The sequence below is a fragment of the Brienomyrus brachyistius genome, unplaced genomic scaffold, assembly GCF_023856365.1.
Source record: "Brienomyrus brachyistius isolate T26 unplaced genomic scaffold, BBRACH_0.4 scaffold51, whole genome shotgun sequence".
NCBI classification, from domain to species: domain Eukaryota; kingdom Metazoa; phylum Chordata; class Actinopteri; order Osteoglossiformes; family Mormyridae; genus Brienomyrus; species Brienomyrus brachyistius.
This window is the reverse complement of record NW_026042326.1, coordinates 1,844,921-1,868,813: the sequence shown is the minus strand read 5'-3', so window position 1 is coordinate 1,868,813 and position 23,893 is coordinate 1,844,921. Positions and strand designations below refer to the sequence as shown.

Sequence of the window (23,893 nt, the reverse complement as noted above, 5' to 3'; positions counted from 1 at the left end):
TATATCGGAATACTCACAACTCTGGTCAGGGCACCAAGCTCACATTTCATTTTTTGTTCTGCATGATCATCCCTGTGCTTTCCCAGCTTCCCCAGCAGAGAGCAGGACAAGCCCTGTGATCGATGTTAGTGTGTAAGCAGCCATGCCAAACCTTTAAAACAGGGTACATGTAACGTGACAACCCCACCGATGCATGGCTTCTCATACGAAATAATACTGGCTCTTCGACAAAATAGACAAAAAAGCTGACGTCCTGGGAAACCGACCAGACTGCTGACTACATCCAGCCAATGTTTTGGGGACTTCCACTCATCCCCTCTATTCTCTGCCCCCCCCCCCCCCCCCCCCCCCCCCCCCATTTGGCCCAGAATCACTGCCATCCATTTGCCTGTCACACGCCTAGCCAGTGCACACCCTCCCCCCTCTGATTTTCCATACTCCACATGTCTGGCCTGAAGAGGGAGCAGGAGGAGTGAAGTCACGTGGTTTCTAGGAAACGGCGAGAGTTATAAAGCATGGGAAGGGCTCTGAGCAGCTGAGGCTGACAGTAATAGGCGGGTGTGTGTTAACTGAATTAACTCAGCTATGCTATCTTCTTATTTAAATCTTAATACTGTTCAGACTCTGTTGATTGGAAGTGTTGTATTACTTTGTTCGTCTGAGTTTAGACAATGTTGACAAATAGGACCAAGACAGCAGGCAGTAAGTAGGAAGTTTTTTTCATTTGTTCGGTTTGCAAATCCATGTTGATTGTTCAATAAGTAGTTGAAAATGGAATCTGTCACTATACAGAGCCTGAATATTTTTAAGACACTCCATCCACCAGTAGGTGAACACACTACTTACACATATATGAAAGGAAATGATCCTTTATTTTCCAAAGTATATTGGAACGCTTCTTCTCACATATCCTGTTATGCTTTAATATTGCATAATCAAAAACAGGTTGGTATTGACTTACAAACAGATACAATTCAGAAAGAAGCTTGGGATCTATTTGCAATGCCACTTACTGTTTCTGGTACCCCAAGCCACTGAAAATCTTAATTAAGGGCCAAATGGAAATGTTCTGCCAAGGCCAAGGTTGAAATCGGCATCACAAAGAAAGAAGGTTAATCCACTGAGACACACCCCATGCTCAGGAGAGTAGCCAAGAAGTGCAAAGACACAAGACTAACATTCTGTCCTAACATATCTCCCACGTCTTCTGATACGTGATATCCTGCTAGAGTGGTACACATATTGTGAACAGACATGAAGAGAACACAATTAAACAAGTGCATGCTAAAATTCAAGATTAATCTTAGCAAAAGAGTTAAACTTCTTAAATTTGGCCCATCGATCCATCTGCATGATCCCCCCTTATTTTTTAACTTAATTTAACTTACAGCACTCCCACCCCCAAACTACTCATTAAGGTTCACTGCTGGCACCAGTGCCTATTATGGCTCCAAAAAAATAGTTCAAATAGCCCACTTAGGGGGGCTCCCTACCCACGTCATCCTAGGACACCCAGAAAAGTTAGTCCATCGCTGCTTGTCACTCACTCTCTGTATGTCACAATAGAGTCATGAGGGGATGCCACTGTATACATAAATGTACTGTATACATATATGCCCTATACATACCACTCTATACTTGTATATGGATATATTTCAAATTACATCCACTTGATTGGTCTTCACTTGAAAGTAGACAGCTGGATGAGAAACAATGCAAACCACTACATGAAGAAAATCAGGAAAGCGAGTAGGAGTCATTCACAGAAAAGCAAATGATGAAACCAGCACTCTATACCATGGGGCTTTCAAATACCTTGAAGGCAGTAATGTACTACCAGGTGCCTGTAAACCATACCAATTAGCAAGAAGATGAAATACAGGTGTGTCAGTTTCACAACAGAAGTTGAGCAGGAATCGATTGGGAGTGTCTGCATGTTATGCTGCCTGATGGTCTGCTTAATGAGGTCATGGTAATATGAAGCTGGATATAACTAACCTAACAAGTTCCTGTCTACGCAGAAAATCCATTAATTATAATTGTGGTAGTATGTCTACGTTTCATTATGACATTTTACAAGCCTAAATAGTAAGAGACATCTTTGCTTCCATACAGCTCCTGGCACAGTGCTCTTAGTACTGATGACAAAGGAAAACTTGGCATCGATATCTAAGAAGACTTTATGTATTTGCCTAAAGCACCAACATGACAGAAATTTCTCTGAACAAAAATAGCAATTAATATAAGCAGGACATCGATAGTTCAGTGTCAGCAAGTATATGATCCTGCCTTATGGTCTCACTGGGTTCTCATCGAAAAAAAGGACTGAGAAGATAAGTGACTTCCTTGGTTTGCCTTCATAAAGGCCAAGTCTGATGCCAGTTAATACATCTCACTGACATATCCTGTCAGTCATGTCTGCCTAAACCTCTTGTCTCCTGTTGTTTGTTAGTCTTTGGTTAAAAGTGTCTGTCTGCCTCGTTTGCCCCAATCCAGCCATTGACGTCATTCCACCTGTTGCCTGTGCTAGTCTTCCCATCCAAACAAGATCATAACATAAGAACTATACAAATGAGAGGAGGCCATTCGGCCCATCAAGCTCGCTTGGGGAGAACTAAACTAATAGCTCAGAGTCGTTAAAATCTTATCTAGCTCTGATTTAAAGGAACCCAAGGATTCAGCTTGCACTACATTATCAGGAAGGCTATTCTATACTCTGACTACACGCTATGTAAAGAAGTGCTTCCTTAAATCCAGCTTGAAATGTTCTCCCGCTAATTTCCACCTATGGCCACGAGTTTGTGTATTTAAACTAATGCTGAAGTAACTATTTGGTTGAACAGCATCCAAACCTGTTAGAATCTTATATACCTGGATCATGTCCCCCCTGAGTCTCCTTTGCTTGAGACTGAACAGATTTAGCTCAAGTAACCGTTCCTCGTATGACATTCCTCTAAGACCAGGAATCATTTTTGTGGCCCTACGCTGCACCTTTTCTAAGGCCACAATGTCCTTTTTAAGATATGGTGGCCAAACCTGCACACAATATTCTAGGTGAGGTCTCACCAAGGAATTGTATAATCTTAGCATTACCTCCCTTGACTTAAACTCCACACATCCTATTGGCCTTTTTTATTGCTTCCCCACACTGGCGAGAATGGGACATGGAAGCATCAACATACACACCAAGGTCTTTCTCATGATCAGCTACCTTTATTTCAGTGACACCCATGAAATACCTGTACTTTATATTTCTGCTCCCTAGATGGAGTACCTTACATTTATCGACGTTAAATTTCATCTGCCAGGTATCGGCCCAGTCACTAATTAAATCAAGATCCCGCTGTAGCTGCTGAGCCGCTAATTCAGTATCTGCTACACCACCCACCTTGGTGTCATCTGCAAACTTCACCAGTTTACTGTATATATTGGTATCCATATCATTTATGTAAATTAGGAACAATAGTGATCCTAAAATCGAACCCTGCGGTACCCCACTATGAACGCAAGCCCACTGTGACATTGTGCCTCTTATAACTACTCGCTGTTTCCTATCTGTTAACCAGTTATCAATCCAGGTCGCTGCGGTACCTAAAATACCTGTCGCTTTGAGTTTAAGTAGGAGCTTCTTGTGGGGGACCACATCAAAAGCCTTTTGAAAATCCAAGTAGATGACATCATAGGCCTTCTTATCATCAACTTCCTGAGTAGCTTCCTCAAAAAACTCCAACAGATTTGTTAAACAGGATCTACCTCTCCTAAATCCATGCTGGCTATCCCGCAAAATATTATTGGAGTCCAGGTAATCTACCATTTTCTCTTTGATTATAGCCTCCATAACTTTACCAGTTATACAAGTTAGACTGATTGGCCTATAGTTAGACAAATTACTTCTATCCCTCATCTATTTTAACACTACAGGTAGAATGCCTTTAGGGCCCTGTGATTTATTTATTTTGAGCTTAGCTAGGCTTTGCAAAACATCTGCTTCAGTTATATATATATATATTAGCTATAGACAATGCTGGATAGGTAATAACTGGTAAATTACTAAGGTCCTCAACAGTGAAAACCCATGCAAAACTATCATTGAACTCATTTACTATATCAATGTCGTTTACTATTATAAGACCCTTACTATCCTGCAGATTAGTAATTTCAGGTTTTAGAGCTCTTTTAGAGTTAAAATACTGGAAGAAACTTTTAACGTCATCCTTAGCTTCCAATGCAACCATCCTTTCGACATTTCTTTTAGCTCGTCTAATATCATTTTTTAACTCAGCCTGTAGACTTAGATATTCCTGCTTAATTCTGTCATCATCAGTTATTTTCCATTGCTGGAACAAAGCCCTTTTCCTCCCTACTTTATACTTTATTTCCCTAGTAAACCACCTAGGTTGCAATTTCCTAGATTTATTCTTGCTGGAAACAGGTATGAAGTCCTCTTGCACTTGCAATAATGTGCTTTTAAAAAATTCCCAGGCCTCTTCAACAATTTAACTCCATCCAGTTCACAGTTTCTAGTTTTAGTCTCATACACTTAAAGTCAGCCTTCCTAACATTATATAATTTTGATTTGGACTTAGCTCTTCGAACACTAAACTTAACCTCAAATTTGACCATGTTATGATCGCTACTGTGAAGTGGTTCTAAAACGTCTAATTTACCAATCCTGTCCTGGTTATTAGAGAGAACAAGATCAAGATTGGCATCTGCCCTGGTAAGGGTGTTAAAGATCCTCTTATTTCATCCAGGCATTTTTCCTCACACCCATCAAAAGCTACAAGGTAGGATATATCCTGCAGCGGGCACCAGTGTGGGTGAAGCGGAAGCATCACTTCACTGAACCACATTCTTTTGGACTGTGAGAAGAAGCCAGAGTACCTGGAAGAGATCTCAGGGAGAACACACAAAATCTATGCACACAGTCTGGGGGTGGGTTTTAGAAGCACAGCCCTGGAGCTGTGAGTCAGCAGCGACGTCCACTGAGTCACTGGGCTGTCCTCCGTATATACTACTATAAAAACTGATTCTGTGGAAAGGATGACAGAATTTGCAATAACTCTGAATAGGGTTCAAACATCAATTAACTCCACAGTACATATACTGTTGAGGGTGCAGTGAATCATTTTTACACAGCAATGACTGTATTAACAATACACCTGTAACCCAATGAAAGCCACTCAAAATATAAAGTGTTACCAAATAAACTAAGGCTTACGTGTGCTGCTTTTTAGCGTGGTTTGCCCTTTTATTAATCTTCGCGGTGGTAGTGGTGAATTGAGCTCACTGGTGCCAGTGGACATGCTGAAGCGTTGTGCTATTTGTGTATGTTACCAGTCTTTTACAATGTTTGCACGCAGTTTTTGTCTTGGCTTTGCTTTTCTCTTCTCGCTGTTTTCATTTGTGATTACCGGAAAACTGAAATGCTGCCACACCACCGATTTAAGATCAGGGGGTGTATCCTCAATTTCAAATTCGCTCACCATCTCGCCTTCGATCAAAACCAAAAACTAATGTACGACGTCGACGTGAATACGCAGTGACATCTGATGTCAAACTGACGTCGTGAAATCAAATGTAATATTACCCCAGTTTTTCTGTTAAGTAAAGTACCATGAAGTACTCCTAAAGTAGCGATTCATTTTCCACATCAGCTGGTTTAAATTGTCATACATTACATTCGCGATTCATCGTTACATGCCTAATAACCCGCATAATCAGTCTTTGCTGACTGGCCCCATGATGTCATATTACTCCCATCTGAGGAGTCAGCTGTCCTCGGTGACCCCCAACCGAATGCTCTCTGGCAACATTGCCCGGTATTCGATATGTCCACAGGTCCAGAGACAGGTGGTGGTCCCATTTGCACTAGTGTTGGGTGATGAGGATGTCAAGCTGCAGAAGAAGCGTATGATGAAACCCATCCACCAGCACGTCACTTTGGGGATGAAGGGGTAGTATAGTTCTTCAAAATGCCTAGTGCTTGCAGACCTCACCGTGTGCCTGTGCTACCAAAGTCCAACCCTGGTCACTGTGCACTTCGGCATGCTGAGGCAGCAGAACTCCTCCACCACAAGCTTGGTTGCTGTGCTCTAGTTAGGAACCGTGTATGCCTTTGGTCACTCGGTGTAATAATTCATGCCTACCAAGAAATAGCAATTCCCAGGATTTCTACAGGGAAAACAGCCCAGCATGTCTACCCTCACCCTCGCCATTGGTGCTTCTATCTAGTACGACTGCAGTAGTGCTCAGGAGTGATGGCTAGGACTCTTCTGGGTAGTGTATACATCGCAGCAATGGATGAATAGTTTGGTGTCCTAGCTGCAGCCAGGGTAGTAGAAGCAGCAACACAGTTTTCCTATATGAATTACAGATTGAATTCCGATATAGTTTTGTCTAATATTGCTGGTGCTAAATCGTTCCTTGCTCACTGAAGTAAGCTTAACTATAAGCTACCTTTGCTAGTTTTTCTCTAGTTATGAAATCATTCCATGTTTTAGAATCTATTTCAACATTAAAGTCAAATTGGTGCACTGAAATACCTAAGTAAAAACTATTGCAGTGATTATTAACTTCAGTCTAACATAGAAATCCTATTGAATCTCTTAAGATTGGCCTTTTCTGGTAATAATGCTCTAATGTTTTAAGAAATGTTTTAATAAATTGAAATGTTAATGTCTCCTGTTCCGTGTTCTGAGTGCAATATTTTTAGTTATTCTTCTCCAGTCATTAGCAGTACATTTACATGTGAGAAGTGTCAGTTAGTCACTAGGCTGACGGAGAAGATTGTAGTGTTAGAGAGACATATCCAGACGTTCTGGAGAATGAGAGTTTTATCCATTCAGTGTTAGCAGCTCTGGATATGTCTGCCTTAGCTAATCAGTCTCCCCCCGCTTCGGCAGCAGAGCCTTCGCAACAAGGCGAGTAAGTGACGACCTGGCGGCATAGCCGTAATTCCAAACCAAACTCACACTGGCACCATTTGTCTATTCGCGTTTCCAACAGGTTCTCCCCACTCAGTGAAACTCCCGCTGAGACACCTGTTGAAAGTGGTCTAGTAACTGGCGATTCTTTGGTAAGAAACATGAGAGTAGCGACTCTAAATTGTCTCCCTGGTGCCAGGGCGACCGACATCTTGGTAAATTTAAAAGTGCTGGCTAAAACTAAATGCAAATGCTAATATTATTGTCCACGTTGGCACTAATGATGTCCGATTGAGGCAATCGGAGATCACTAAGGCAAAATTTAAAGAGGTGTGCAACCTTGCGAAGAAGATGTGTGTGTCAATAACGTGCTCTGGCCGCATCCCTGCTAGACGTGGCAATGAAATGTACAGCACATTATCATCACTTCATCGCTGGCTGTCGGAACGGTGCCTGATAAATGGTGTGGGTTATATAGACAACTGGCGGATGTTCTGGGGTAGGCCTAGGCTTTTGAAGAGGGACGATATTCACCCCTCGCGGGCTGATGCCGACCTTCTGTCTAAAAGCATAGCTCATAGTCTCCAGGCAAATCGCTGACTAACTAGAGCCAAGCCCAGGTAGCAGGCAAACCAGCATAAACTGCTAGTCGCTTGGAGTTGTCACCTAGGGTTCATTTTATTGAGACTGTCTGTTCCCCGCATTTTGAATCATGGAAGTCTATTCCACTGTAGTGTATGCCATAAAAACTTAATAAAAATGACAATGAATCCGTTACTAAAAAACAGTTGTGATGCAAGGCTTAAACTTAAATTTGGACTTCTCAATGTAAAATCACTGGCTACTAAGGCACTATTAATTAATGAAATAATGACTGATTTTAGTCTTGGTGCCCTATGCTTTACTGACTTAAACCGAATGAATTCATGGCACTAAATGAGTCTACTCCAGCGGAATACAGTTATAAGCATAACCCTCGACCAAATCGCAAAGGTGGTGGTGTTGCTGCAATTTTTCAGTCCAACTTAGGAGTGTCTGAAAAATGTTTTAGCTTCAGCACATTTGAAACTCTTGTTCTTCGCCTTGCTGGCTTATCTCTTTGTAGCTCTTCACTCTAAATCACCATTGTTACTGTGTATTGACCTCCTGGGGTGTACAGTAATTTTCTTAAGGAGTTTGCTGATTTTCTAACAAACTTGGTGGTCAGTACTGACTAAGCTGTTATTGTTGGTGATTTTAACATTCATATGGAGAAAGACAGTGATCCTTTAAAAATAGTGTTTGCAGCTATTCTTGACTCTGTAGCTGTATGTCAGAATGTAGTCGGGCCTACTCATGCCTGTAACCATACCCTTGTTTGATTATTAGTCATCGTGGTGGAACATGTATCTATTATACCTCAGAGTCCTATGCTTTGTTGACATTTGAAATCCAGTATAGCCTCCCATCGACCTTAGCACACCCTGCTACATGTGATGTCACCACTACCCATGACGTCCTTGTATCCATCTCGCCGTTCTGCCTGCGTCGTTCTCCATGTCTGCCCTCCTGCCTTACTACTGGTTGCCTGGCGATCAGAAGGAGCATTGACACTGGCTTGTCATCACCTTCCTGCTCCCTAGTTGTGTCTCAAATCATATGACTTAGATGGTGTGACTTGGCACTTAGCCATCTCTCCAATTTGATTCTCCCTGCCGGCCCCTGAAGGTTTGGGCTTCCCCTTTGAGTCTGGTCCCTCCCAAGGTTTCTTCCTTCTAGGGAGTTTTTCCTTGCCACTGTCGCCTACAGCTTACTCACTGGGGGCTTTGGGTAAGGATGCTGTAAAGTGCTTTGAGACAATGTAATGTTGTGATAATGCGCTATACAAAAATAAATTTATTGTTGTTTTTGGGATAGGAGTGATAATTAACATATTGTCTCATTATGCTACCTAATGGCAGCATGCAGAGAGAAAACAAAGGACTAATAACTGATCCTTCTCGCCACCTTGGGCTCGATTCACCGTTTCTAGTGCGCTTCTTATTTTTCTGGCCGCTTTGTTATAGTGAAATTTTAAATTAGTATGAGTGTGACATAAGTCATTTAGGCAACATGACTTGAGGAAGAACCAAATTAGCAGCTAGAGATGATCGACCGGGCGGACAGAATTGTGCTTTTCTTATCTTACAAGTCATGGATGGGTAGGGGGTGTAGGAACTGTGGAATCAGGCAAGGGTATAAAAATTTAGGATACATTTTTGTTATTTTAAATAAAGTGGACATGATTATTTCATTACATTTAATAGGAACTATAGTAAGCTGCATTTAGCATCATGCATCAGATACACATTAAAAACTTTAAAGAATAAGGCCTTAGTTATTTTAATAAAGACATCCTACCAGTTTATATGAGAGGGTTTCAGTTGTTTATGTTCTGAGTCTTTCAGTAGTGTATACTTTCACTTGTGTGTGCAGTTTTCAGTATACTGTGTGAAGGATTCTGGTTTCATATAGGTTCATGCAGGGTTTCACATATGTAAATGTATAGTAATTCTGAATAAAGTCCCTAACGGCCGCTCATAACATCTGATTTTACTTTTGATTTTTTTAAACCACTCCTCTTGCGCCGCCCAAGCAGACGGGGGAGGGGGGAGGCGTATTAAAATAATCTGCGCCAGCAGGCAGTCCGAAACACCGAACTCAAGGTAGGTGTACATAGCTGATTTAAATTGGTGCGAATCACATATTTATATTTTATTAATTATCGTTCCAAAAATCAATCTTTAAATAAGCTATCGGATGTTTCAGATGTTTTAATTAATATTTAAAATTTTTCTTTCGAATTGAATCATTTGGCAGATAGCTTTAATTTAACCTGATCTGATTTTCATTAATCATATTGATGATATGATGAATTTACTTTAAACGTAAACATTTTGTTCCGAATGTAACGCATGCTTCAGCACAGTCCCGAAAACTGACATATTGGCAGTTTTATTAGCATATTCCATATTGACATATTCTATGACTTTTAAATCAAATCGCAAGAAATGTTTAATGATTTTTTGCGGTATTTCTGTACATTTACGTATATATTTCGTATACATGTTTGTATTTACATAAATTTGGCACAACAGATTCTTTGGATGGAGGCAATATCGGTTGTTTAGAAAATAGTGCCGTATTTTCGTAAAGTTTTGTGTAAAAATGTTAAAATTATTTATAAACATTTTTCCGAAATATTTCTCCCGTTGTCCCATTGTTTCACGCATCTGCTTTTAGCCTACTGTACACGCCCAGCTTTGCCTAAAAAGCTCGATTCTTTTTTTTCATGAAGAAGACCGCGTAGACTTTCATAAAACACGTAAAATATAGTCGCCTGCCGAAATAAATAGCTCAATTTCAGTTAAATTTGGAAATGTTTCTTGTATTATTAGTCAGAGAAAGAGAAAGTGAAGAAAGCCCACAGCTAGGCCAAAACGAAGTAACGATGAAAGAAGACGGAGCTGAAGCGCCACCTGAAAATACGATCGGGGGAGATGGCCGAAATTTCTTCCCTAGACTGACGATGAAGTTTAGTTTTATCCAGAAAAGGAAAGGTGACACCGGTGTCCGAAGAAGCACATCGTCTGAAGGTGGTACTCAGACAGGTAGGCTACGGTTCCCGTAGCTGAGATACGTGCGTTGACAGCGGCATAGGAGAGAATTTGATATTGGCTGCACACTGTTCAGTAATAAATAATAATGCAAGGATGTGTTTATTGGGGTTTGATTAAAGCCAAATTGGGGGCTGCATACATCTACGCCCATCCATTGACTTATGTTGATTTATTAAAAGCAATTTGCAGTTTTAGTTCTCGTTCTGATTAACAAATATTTTATTAATTCAATTAGTATTAGCACTATTACTCCAGGATTTGTGAACCTTTTGCCTGCTAGTCACAAAGTTTATTAATCTTTTTATCAATAGGAGAGTTGTAATAGTGTTTCATAGTCTGCTTCTCATACCACATTTCAGCTGCACCTCCTTTTGAGGAGAATCTATCCCAGCTGCGTCTATGGGAGGCAGGCCAGCAGCTGATCACCCGAGAGGAACAGCTGTTTGGTTCAACTGGAGAGAAGGAGGCTGAGCGGGAAACCAAGGAGGCTGCACTGCGCAAGCACTACAAGGCCCTGCTCCTTAAGGTCCAGGAGGTGGTGCGAGACACCCTGGATTGCAAGACCACGGAGAGCTCCCTCAAGTCAGCAGTGAGTGCCATTGTGGAGGAGGAGAAGCGAGATGAGCGGTGGCATAAGGCAATGGAGGATCAGATTCCACCATGGAGGCCACAGAGGTGGAGAAAGACCCACGATCGTATGCTGGAAGAGCTTGTGACTCTGCGGATAAACCGGCTGGACAATGTGCAGGTGGTGGAGAACCTGTCCTCCAGCCTGAAGATGGACATCTGCAAGATGGGCAAACTGGTGAAAGATGACCTGCTGAGGGTGGTGCAGAATGTGAAGAACTGCTACCCAGAAGAGTTTGACGTATGTAACCTGTACGCTAGGTTGTATCACCAGGCTTTCTCTGAACGTCTGCAGGATTTAGCCACGTCTCCCATGGAAATAGAGGACTGCACCTATTTCATCTCCTGGGTGTATGATCACTACCCAAAGTAAGCCAGTCGCCTCCTGTGCAGTGAATTTTATGCCTGTTTACTCTTTTGAGTCTTTTATTCTTTAACAAGGCCACATGACTTTACTGGGGAATCTGCTGAAGATGTAGAGATCACTAGAGTAAGGACAGCCAATTATGACATTGAGTTCATCAAGCTCATCTAATACTCATAACCACTGTTTTGTAATGTATACATTTTTTGTAAGTTATACAGTTCAGAGCGTCGTTGAAATGACGATTTATAAAATACTCCCTCAGACTTTTGTATTTCCTGATTAATAACTCAAATAACTTCAAAGATCTTTTTTTCAAACTGCAGAGGCATTGAATGGGCACTGAAATGGAACTAGTTAAATTTGAGACCGATTTCCCCAAAACTGAAACAGCACTGCATAGTGATAGAAAAAAGTGGACAGTTTTGACACTTGATACCATTAAGACGTAGGGCTGTGTGCTATAACAAAAATCTAATTTCCTTATATGAGTCATCTTATATCCTGATAATGATATATATCACAGCTGCACCTCATATTTATGGATTTTTTTCTATAGATCAATCCGCAAATGAATAGGTGGTAAGTCACAAATGTAATGTGACTGACAAATAGACAGGAAGTGATCAACAAATCTGCAAAACCCTTTTCACATGTATAAATGTGTACAAATGTTGTTATGATTTTACACAAAACAAATAAAAATACAATGCAATAGTATTGCAAGGGAACGCGATAGTTTTGCATTCTCTCGTCATACTTTTCTGTTATTAATAAATGTTCTGTGTCCATTTAAAGTATGGAAGATAGAATTAATAGACTAATAGCATAAATCTAAATGATACACACATGTCCAGTGAAATGTACTTTAAGCATTAAACTACAGGGGACAATGCACACCGTGTAACTTTCATATGTGTGTTTTTATACGTATTTATTAATACTTGCACTATTCACCATCAGTGACTGTAAAGACAGCTGGGCTATTGAAGGTGAATAACTTACTAACTGTATTCAGGGGTTGTTTGAAATTAGAGAGAGCATAGATCAATCGAGGGAACGAGGTGTGTTTCCTTATAATGGGCTTCAGTGGAGGAAAATGCTTAATGTGAGATAATGTCCATATTCCTACCATTTCAGTTCTGATTTTTTGCCAGGTAGAAGTGTTTATGACTAGATATATCTGACTGAAATTTGGTGATTATTGGTCACTGTTTTGGTACATTTAGCCACATTAAGCTTTTTCATGTTTTTAGCTTTTTCGAATGTCCCCATAGAAATATTAATTAAAATTCGCCTGTAAAGAAATCTGGAAAACCAAGGTGGGTTGCTTGCTTTTGATGAAAGATAATACAGCCAGAACACTAAATATAAAGCTAACTTTACTGCGGTGTGATAGATAAGGTTTAAACCCAAAACCACTTTCGGATATACCTCCCAGGTATTCTGGCTTGATGATATATTTATGGATATGTGGATCTCTTCTGAAATATTACAGGAAGCAGGTTTGAGCTTATACCTTAAATCCAAAACTGTGTTAAAGTGGCTTATATGCAGTTTTTCAGCTGTAATGTTTTTCATCATTTGTAATATATTTCAGTATTTGTATGTATGCACTTCACACCTCTCCTGAAGCTGACACCTTATCATGGTGGAGGGGTTGGCGTGTTCCAATGATCCCAGGAGCTAAGTTGCTCAGGGTTTTATGCCCTTGGTAGGTTCACCCTAGGCAAACAGGTCCTGGGTGAAGAACCAGATGAAGGTTATTGCCATGAGGATGAGATCTGCTCGGAGTTCCTCAAAGCTCTGGATGTTGCAGGAAAAAAATATTACCTGGTACATTGGGCGGAGCTTAATGCTCTCCCCATCTATGACGACATAAATGGGAGGGGGGGCGTATCCCTTATTCTGATTGGTTGGGGGGTTATCACCATATACCATACATGCTTATGCCACGTGTTTCCGATAGGGGCTATATTGTTTGGGAGATAAGGGTTGCCGTTAAACTAATAGAATAAAAATACATCACATGTATTTATTTGTGTGTTACTTTTAATTACGTTTTTAAGGAGTAGTAAAACAGCAGGATGAATGCAAGCTAGCGCATACATGTCCAGCGGAGGTCTGTCTGGCTGTACTCACAAGCGCCACGGCCTATTTTAAAAGAAAGAGTTTAAACAAGCACAAGCGAAACCAATTAACATACAGCATGTCATTTTAAAAGAAGGCAACACTTAAACTCAATATATTTAACCAACGTTAAAAGAAGAAAAAGAAAGACTTTAGTGGTATTTACCAGTATTTTATTTGGTTGTTAGGTTGAAGAAAGCATTTAAACAGTAAACTTTTAGGAAGAATAAGACGAAATGAGCAAGTCCCGGAGCTCAGCCATATGCGACTGGTCTGTTTGAACAACGCAGTCGAAATGATAGATTGAAGTGGCCGCATGCGCAATCACACAGATTTTCTTTAAAGAGCTACAGCGTCAAGTAGCTGTCAAATTGGAAACAAAATGGCTACCAGCGGAAATTGTTGTCGTGATGCTAACCGTTGGCCCTGGATTGTGAGAAGCACACCACCATCCTGGCAGAATGCACATTAACTATATGTTAATCTTGCTTATTTGTAAATAGTATAAAATAATCAATTTCTAATTTAAATAAAAGTCGATCTCTAACACAACAGCCCCAGATTGTTTCGCTACATTTAGCTAAATTTATCTACGTCTGGTTAATCAAAAGGAATAAGGCACAATAACTTGAAAAGATGTATGACACATTAGTATAAATTTTTAAACAATAACATTTAATAAATAAAAACAATTCAGTTGTATTTTGTTAGTTTATTGATTTAATAGCTGTACGAACTAGTGAACGATATTTAGCAACATACATCAAAAAACATTTTTAAAACTTTGGTAGATTAAACCCCCAAGTGCTCGGACTATGTACTGTCATGCTAGATAGGCCAGATAGTCAGAGGGGTTTTTTGTTATCGTGTAGAAACGTCCAAGAATTTAGGACACATTTAGCTCTTTTTGTTATAGCGCTATTTTAAATTAGTATGAGTGGGTTATAAATCATTTAGACAATAAGAATTGAGGAAGAACCTAAATAACCGTGTATCAGCCTCAGTAATGGTTCGACAAAACAGCACAGCTCTGGTACCGGCCTGTTTGAACAATGCGAATGAAATGATTGCCTGAGACAGCACCAATGTTGCGCATGCGCACTCACGCAGACACACATTTTAAAATGGCGACAACAATGGGGACACATGCTGCCCATTTATTCCAAATAAGACCCTTTAACCACATCGTTTTTTAAGTAATGAAACTCTTTTTTAGCTAATGTGTTATTTAAAATAAAATATCCTAAGCCTTTCGACAACAAGAATCAAGGAAAAGGGGGGGATTTATGTGTATTGCATGTCTAGACATGTCGGTCAGCTAATGACTGCGGCGGTGGGTAACGGGCCCTTGGAGCAAGAGCTTTTGGAGCCGTGAACGATAAGCCCATGAGAAGGAAGCGTCAGTTAAACAAGATGGCTGGCGGTTGACAAATTGTTGTAGAGTGCTGTCAGGATGTGGGCGTGATCACTGGTTACGCGGGTGATCGCACGGGCAGACAACAGGCAATAAGCAGGCAAGGCAGGCAAAGTCTGGGAAAACGGGGATTTATTAGCTGGGAACGAGGACCAGGAAACATCTGACGTAGACTAACATCTAACATCAATGACGGACAAGGAACAAAGGCAAGACATGGACTGAAATAGACAGGCCTGGGCGAAAATAATTAGACACAGCTGGGCTAGATCGGGGAAGCACACATGGATAATCAGGGGGCGTGGCACACATGAGGATCGGACAAGCCGGGCATGACAGAACCCCCCCCCCCAAAGGCACGCTCTCTGGGCACGCCTCAGGGGAGGCAACGGACGAGACAAGACTGGGGAACCAGGACCTGGAAAACAAGAAAAAAAAACATTAACGAGGCACTGGGAACAGGATGGACAGACAAAACTGACACAGGGGCATAAGCCATGACAGGACCTGACACAGGACGGGGAAGGCGGACGGACAGATCAGGAAAGGGGATACGGAGGGAACAGGCGGGACGAAAGGGCCAGGAGTAAACGGAGGGAACACTGGGGAACGAGGAGCAGAAACAGGAGGGGTAAAGGGACGAGGAACGGCGACAGGAGGGACAAAGACCAGGGAGAGAAGGAGGGGGGACAAATCAGGGGAGCCCGCAGGCGACCGACGAGGCGCCGGAGCTGGGAGCGAGGCAGGGCAACGAGGCCTCGGAGGGGGACCCGTAGGCGACAGCTGACCCGGCGGGCCAGGACCCGCAGGCGCCGTCCGAGCCCCAGCACAGGCGAGGGAGGGCGAGCCAGGGGGCAGGGTGGGTGGGACTCCAGCCCTGCCCTTGTGTCCTCTCCCCTTACGGGACACAGACATTCGGACCCTTGGCCGGGGTCGAGCTGGCCAGGGCGAGGGTGGAGGAGTCACCAAGAGGGTCCCCGAGGGGTCCCATTCCAGCTCCTCTACCTCCAAGGAGAGAGGAGTGGTGATTGGACTGTCCAGGACCTCCCCAGGGACTGGGGCAGAAGGGACTGGAGCGGGGTCAGGAATGGGAGTCACAGGCAGAGGGAGCGCCTAGGGCGTGGGCGTGGGAGCTGCAGGCAGAGGCGGCCGCTTGGGCGCAGGCACCGGGACCTCCAGCTCGGGCGGTATAGCAGCGGCCGGGGCTCCCCGGAGCTGGATCAGCCTCCTGAGGCCCTCTGCTAATTTCTCCAGGTCACCCTGCGGAGAGGCAGGAGAGAATGCGGCGAAGTCACGCCGCAGCTGTGCGGCGAGCTGGTCCTCCTCCGGGGAGCCCTGTATGGCTGGTTCGTCCATCACCCTCCAATAAAGTCCCTGGAGGGTGAAGTACTGGTTAATGGTGGCCTTGGGCATAGCCGGGACCTCCAGCGGGGACTCAGCGTTTGCGGCAGGCAGAGGTGAAGGGAGCGCCTCGGGCCGGGCGGCTGCAGGTGGCGGGACGTGCAGGTCCCACACAGGCGAGACCCCTTTTAAGGATCCGGGGTACCCGCGGGATGGAGTCTCTCACCGCGCTGGCCCCTTTGTTGGCCAGTCGCTCTGGCTGGTAAAAATACCGCTCGAGGGGCAGCTGCAGCTCCGCGGTGAACGGCTCCGGTTCCGAGAGCAGGAGGGGCTCCTCCTCTTCCTCGCTTCCAGTCGGGAGCCAAATTCTCCTTTTTATGTGGTTCGTCATTCTGTCAGGATGCGGGCGTGATCGCTGGTTACGCGGGTGATCGCACGGGCAGACAACAGGCAGTAAGCAGGCAAAGTTGGGGAAAATGGGGATTTATTAGCTGGGAACGGGGACCAGGAAACATCTGACGTAGACTAACATCTAACATCAATGATGGACAAGGAACAAAGGCAAGACATGGACTGAAATAGACAGGACTGGGCAAAAATAATCAGACACAGCTGGGCTAGATCAGGGAAGCACACGTGGATAATCAGGGGGTGTGGCACACACGAGGATCGGACGAGCCGGGCATGACAGGTGCCTACAGAGTGACTGTAATGTCTCGTTTAACCGCTGGCCCTGGGTGTAAGAAGCACACAGCCAGCAGTCCCATCTTGGCAGAAAGCACATTACTCTATTTATAAATCTGTATTATTTGTAAATAGTATAAAATAATATATTTATAATTTAAATAAAAGTCGATTTCTAACACCACAGCTCTGGGGCTCTTTTAAAAACTTTGACAGATAAAGTTATTTTAGTTATTTTAATAAACACAATTTTTTGAGTAAATATTGTGCACAAACACACACACACATCGGTGGTCAGGAGGCTTTAGGTCTGTGAAAGTATAAGACCGTGATGTGTATTCAGACCCCCAAAACATACTTAGTTGTTCACTAACTTATCGCGAAAAATCAGACAGAAAGAGACTTGTGAAATTTTAAGAAAAGACATTAACTGTTTTTCTTAATGTTTAAAGGTATGCAGACTTCAGTTGTATCGGACATGCCCACAAGAACGCACTCAAGGGAGGGCCTTAAGAGACTGATAATCAAACTCAATCAAAAAACACCAGACATATATAGTTTTATGTTTTTTATTAAAATGTATAAGGATCGTTTTGATTTTGAATTAGTATGAGTGTGATATAAGTCATTTAGGCAACAAGATTTGAGGAAGAACCTAAATAGCGGCTAGAAATGATCGACCGGGCAGACAGAATTGTGCTTTTCTTATCTTACAAGCCATGGATGGGTAGGGGGTATAGGCACTGTGGAATCAGGCAAGGGTATTTAGGATACATTTTTGTTATTTTAAATAAGGTGGACATGATTATTTCATTACATTTAATAGGAACTAGTAAGCTGTATTTAGCATCATGCAGGGAATACACATTAAAAACATTAAATAATAATGCCTTAGTTGTTTAAATAAAGACATCCTACATGGTGTCCCCATGGCCCCAGCTTATATCATCTACAAGCTTTATTTGAGATGCTTGCTGGAGTACCATGTTAAGTTGACAATGGTAACTGACCTGCAGCCTGCTTGATAGTTAATATAAACAAAAATATATCCTAAATTCTCACACCCTTGCCTGATTCCACAGTTCCTACCCCACACTTATGTGTTCCCCCATCCCACCCTTTCATGGCTTGTGAGATAAAAGTACACTTCTGCCTGCCTGGTCGGTCATTTCTAGCCGCAATTTAGGTTCTTCCTCAAATCTTGTTGCCTAAATACATGTGAGAAGTGTCGGTTAGTTGCTAGGCTAACGGAGAAGATTGTAGTGATAGAGGGATGTATCCGGACGTTACATAACATTCAGGAGAATGAGAGTTTTATCAATTCAGTATTAGCGGCTCTGGATATGTCCGCGATAGCCAGTCAGTCTTCCCCCGCTCCGGCAGCAGAGCCTTCGCAGCAAGGTGAGTGGGTGACGACCCGGCGGCTTAGCCGTAATTCCAAACCAAACTCACACTGGCACCATTCGCCTATTCGCGTTTCCAACAGGTTCTCCCCACTCAGTGAAACTCCCACTGAGACATCTGTTGGAAGTGCTCTAGTAATTGGCGATTCTGTTATAAGAAACGTGAGAGTAGCGACTCCAGCGACCATAGTAAATTTTCTTCCTGGTGCCAGAGCGACCGACATTTCTGCAAATTTAAAAGTGCTGGCTAAAAGTAAAAGTAAATACTCTCAGATTATTATCCACGCTGGCACTAATGATGTCCGATTGAGGCAATCGGAGATCACTAAGGCAAAATTTAAAAAGGTGTGCAACCTTGCAAAGAAGATGTGTGTGTCAGCAACGTGCTCTGGCCATATCCCTGCTAGACGTGGTGATGAAATGTACAGCACATTATCATCACTACATCGCTGGCTGTCGGAACGGTGCCCAATAAATGGTGTGGGTTATATAGACAACTGGTGAATGTTCTGGGGTAGGCCTGGGCTTTTGAAGAGGGACGGCATCCACCCCTCGCGGGCTGGTGCCGACCTCCTGTCTAAAAGCATAGCTCATAGTCTCCAGGCAAATCGCTGACTAACTAGAGCCAAGTCCAGGCGGCAGGCATTACTGATTTTAGTCTTGGTGCCCTGTGCCTTACTTAGACCTGGCTTAAACTGGATGAATTCATGGCACTAAATGAATCTACTCCAGAAGAATACAGTTATAAGCATAACCCTCGACCAAATCGCAAAGGTGGTGGTGTTGCTGCAATTTTTCAGTCCAACTTAGGAGTGTCTGAAAAATGTAGTTTTAGCTTCAGCACATTTGAAACTCTTGTTCTTCGCCTTGCTGGCTTATCTCTTTGTAGCTCTTCACTCTAAATCACCATTGTTACTGTGTATTGACCTCCTGGGGTGTACAGTAATTTTCTTAAGGAGTTTGCTGATTTTTTAACAAACTCGGTGGTCAGTACTGACAAAGCTGTTATTGTTGGTGATTTTAACATTCATATGGAGAAGGATAGTAGTCCTTTAAAAATAGCGTTTGCAGCTATTCTTGACTCTGTAGGTGTATGTCACAATGTAGTCGGGCCTACTCATGCCTGTAACCATACCCTTGATTTGATCATTAGTCATGGCATCCTGGTGGAACATGTATCTATTATGCCAGAGTCCTGCTCTCAGATAAATACTTGTTATAATATTTGAAATCCAGTATAGATACTCCCCCTCCCGCTTATGACGTCATAGATGGGGAGAGCATTAAGCTTCGCCCAATGTACCAGGTAATGTTTTTTTTTGCACAGCTGTCCTGGTTGACACTCATCTGCAGCATCGCATGGACATCGGGGGCAGTGCCTCTGAACTGGCCCACTGGGGTGGTGGTTCCCCTCTTCAAGAAGGGGGACTGGAGGGTGTGTTGCAACTGTAGGGGTATCACACTCCTCAGCCTCCCTGGTAAGGTCTATTCAGGGGTCCTGGAAAGGAGGGTCCGCTGGATTGTCAAACATCAGATTCCAGAGGAGCAGTGTGGTTTTCGCCCTGGCCTTGGAACAGTGGACCAGCTCTATACTCTCGGTCGGGTCCTGGAGGGTGCGTGGGAGTTTGCCCAACCAGTCTACATGTGCTTTGTGGACTTGGAGAAGGCATTCGACCTTGTCCCTCGGGGAGTCCTGTGGGGAGTGCTCCGGGAGTATGGGGTGCTGTTTGATCCCTGGATGACTGGTGTCAGAGCTTGGTCCGCATTGTCAGCAGTAAGTTGGACTTGTTTCTGGTGAGGGTTGGACTCCGCCAGGACTGCTCTTTGTCACCAATTCTGTCCATAACTTTTGCAGACAGAATTTCTAGGTGCAGCCAGGGTGTTGAGGGTGTCCGGTTTGGTGACCTCAGGATTAGGTCTCTGTTCTTTGCAGGTGATGTGGTTCTGTTGGCTTCATCGGACCGTGACCTTCGGCTCTCACTTAGAGCAGTTGTTTATTTTTTTATTCACAACAATACATTGTCTCAAAGTTCTTTACAGCATCTCCACCCAAAGCTCCCAGTGAACAAGCTAGAGGCGTCCATGGCAAGGAAAAACTCCCTAGAAGGAAGACACCTTAGAAGGAACCAGACTCAGAGGGGCAGCCTGTCCTTCTGGGGCTGGCAGGGAAAGTCAAAGTACTTTTTCCCAGTCTTAAAAACGAGAGACAAAGTGGCGGGCAGGGAGGTGATGAGAGAGAAGTGCTGGATCTGCTTCAGATCACAGCTGGGCATACAGGGAAGACATTACATGCAGAAGGGTGATCAGGCCGGAAGGGCGTCGCAGATAGTGGAGACAGCAGTAGGGTAGGCAGGATATCTTGTAAATTTGGGGTCTCCAGGTAGCACACCCCAGGAGGGGTAGGGGAAATATAATGTGCAATTAGCAAAAGTAGGGAGGCCAACACTGATCCCTGTGGGATACCATACTCAACTTTGGTGATCTTGGAAGATTCATGGTTCATGTGGACAAACTGATAACGATCAGTTAAATATGAGTGAAACCAAGAGAGGGCTGTCTCCTTAATGCCAATGACAGATTCTAGCTGGTCCAAGAGGATATTATGATCTACAGTATCAAAGTCAAAAGTCAAAGTAAACTTTATTGTCATCTCTGCTATATACTGTACAGGTACATAGAGAGATGAGATGACGTGGCTCCAGTTTTTTTTCCAGTGCAGACGAGAGAAAGAAATGTAACAAATAGGCACGTGGTAAACAAAGTAAATAAATATAAGGTATACAAAAAATATACTATACTTGGAGATAGAGGTAGAGGAGGTTACAATAGTTGTATATGGAAAATGTGCAAATAAGTGGCAGAAGTGCAAAAATGGTTGTAGCAGAGTTTGTGTGTAAAGTGCAGATGTGCAGGAGTCAATTTGTTCACAGTCCGGGTGTGTGTGGGGGGGCAAGTGTGTTCAGGAGTCTAATGGCTAGTGGGAAAAAGCTATCCCGCAGCCTGGAAGATCGAGTCCTGATGCTGCGATAGCGTCTGCCAGATGGGAGGAGTGTGAAGAGTCCGTGTAAAGGATGAGAGGAGTCAAGCACGATGCAGGAGGCCCTCCTGATGCAGTGCTTGTTGAAGATGTCTTGCAGTGATGGGAGAGACACACCGATGATGTTCCCAGCTGCTTTGATGATCCTTTGAAGCCGTCGGTTATCGGAAACCGTGCTGTTTCCAAACCAGACGGAGATGCAGCTGGTCAGGAGGCTTTCTATGGCGCCCCTGTAGAACACGGTAAGGGTGGGAGGTTGGCTCGCTTAAGCCGTCTCAGGAAGTGGAGACGTTGCTGGGCCTTTTTGGTGATGGAGGTGGTGTTGGTGGTTCAGGTGAGGTCGTCTGAGATGTGAACTCCCAGGAACTTGGTGTTTTTTACCATCTCAACCGTGGAACCGTGGATGCTGAGTGGTGTGTGGCTGGGGCGAGTTCTCCTGAAGTCGACAACCATTTCCTTGGTTTTGTCCACATTAAGCGACAGGTTGTTCTCACTGCATCACGTGGACAGCTGCTGAACCTCATCTCTGTACGCCGACTCATCGTTGTTGCTGATGAGCCCCACCACCGTCGCGTCGTCTGCGAATTTGATGATGTGGTTTGAGCTGTGCAGGGCGGTGCAGTCATGGGTCAGGAGTCTGAAAAGAAGTGGACTGAGAACGCAGCCCTGAGGAGCACCTGTGCTCAGTCTGATGGTGCTGGAAACGCTGTTGCCGATTCGGACAGACTGAGGCCTCTCTGAGAGAAAATCCAGAATCCAGTTGCAGAGTGAGGTGCTCAGTCCCAATCCGCTCAGTTTCACACACAGTCTTTGTGGAATGATGGTGTTGAAGGCTGAACTAAAGTCTATGAACAGTAGTCGCACGTAAGAGTCTTTATTGTCCAGATGAGAGAGGGAAAGGTGAAGTGCGGTGGATATGGCGTCCTCGGTTGACCTATTTGTGCGATAGGCAAACTGTAGCGGGTCCAGTGATCGGGGGAGGTTGCTTTTCACCTGCGACATGACGAGTCTTTCGAAGCACTTCATGGCGATGGGTGTCAGAGCGATGGGACGGTAGTCATTCAGGCAGGAGACTGAAGACTTCTTTGGCACTGGGATGATGGTGGTGGATTTGAAGCATGCTGGGACGATCATCTGGCTCAGTGATGTGTTGAAGATGTCTGAGAAGACCTCAGCCAGCTGATCAGCGCAGTCTCTGAGCACGCGAGCAGGAATGTTGTCTGGACCAGCAGCCTTCCGTGGGTTGACTTTGGCAAAGGCTCTCCTCACGTCGGCTGCAGGCAGAGAGATGATCTTGTCAGTGATGGGAGGCGTGGCTTTCGACATGTGTGTGTTGTTCAGTGCATCGAATCGTGCATAGAACTTGTTCAGCTCCTCGGGAAGTGTGGCATCTCCCTCACAGCTGCTTGGTGCTGGCTTGTATTGAGAGACAGCCTGGATGCCTTGCCATAAACTGCGAGAGTCTTTTGTGTCCCTGAAGTGGTTGTGGATCTTTTGTGTGTGTGCTCGCTTTGCCTGTCGGATGGAGCGAGAGAGGTTTGCTCTGGCTGTTTTAAGAGCAACTTTGTTCCCAGACCTGAAAGCAGCGTCTCTCTCTCTTAGCCGTGCACGCACCTGTGCTGTGAACCAGGGTTTCTCGTTGGCTCTGGTGGTCATGTTCTTAAGGACAGTAACATCCTCTATGCACTTGCTGATGTAGCAGGTCACAGATTCTGCAAACTCGTCCAGGTTGATGCAACCATTGAGCGTCGCTGCCTCTTTAAAAACATCCCAGTCCGTGCACTCAAAGCAGTCCTGGATTGCTGAGACAGCTCCACTGGGCCAGACTCTGATGGTTTTTTTGGAAGGTCTTGTGCGTTTTAGCAGAGATGAGTATGTGGGCAGTAGCATCACCGTCGTGTGGTCAGAAGAGCCGATGTGTGGGGACGAGTTCTCCCCCCTCGTAGCAAAGTCTACATGTTGATGGAATTTGAGGAGAACTAACTTCATGTCTGCGTGGTTGAAGTCGCCAGCGATGATGAGAAAGCCATCCGGGTGCACAGTCTGGAGTTTATTAACAGCCTCATACAGTTCGGCTAGCGCCTGGTTAGCATTCACGCTAGGTGGCAGGTACACAGCTATGACTAGCACCATGGAGAATTCTCTCGGCAGGTAGAACGGGCGGCACTTTATCACCAAAAACTCTATCTGTGGTGAGCAGTGGCGAGTCAATTCAGCAGAGTTTGTGCACCAGAGTTTGTTGATGTAGACGCACACACCGCCTCCACGGCTCTTACCGGACAATGAAGCTTCTCTATCGGCCCGATAGCATACTAACTCCTTTAGCTGG

The 23,893-nt window shown here is 44.0% G+C and overlaps 1 protein-coding gene across 2 annotated transcripts in view; it reads left to right on the top strand.

The window, feature by feature from the left end:
* Positions 1-556: 556 nt before the first annotated feature.
* Positions 557-23,893, top strand: part of LOC125723791 (exocyst complex component 3-like) — a 48,445-nt gene continuing 25,108 nt past the window's right edge. The window contains exons 1-4 of one of the 2 annotated variants that reach the window (XM_049000573.1): positions 557-702; positions 9,544-9,610; positions 10,343-10,555; positions 10,924-11,560. In XM_049000573.1, coding sequence (XP_048856530.1) covers positions 10,396-10,555; positions 10,924-11,560 — 797 coding nt within the window. In that variant the 5' untranslated portion in view covers positions 557-702; positions 9,544-9,610; positions 10,343-10,395. The remainder of the gene's footprint in view (positions 703-9,543; positions 9,611-10,342; positions 10,556-10,923; positions 11,561-23,893) is intronic. The other variant, XM_049000572.1, reaches the window with a different exon arrangement.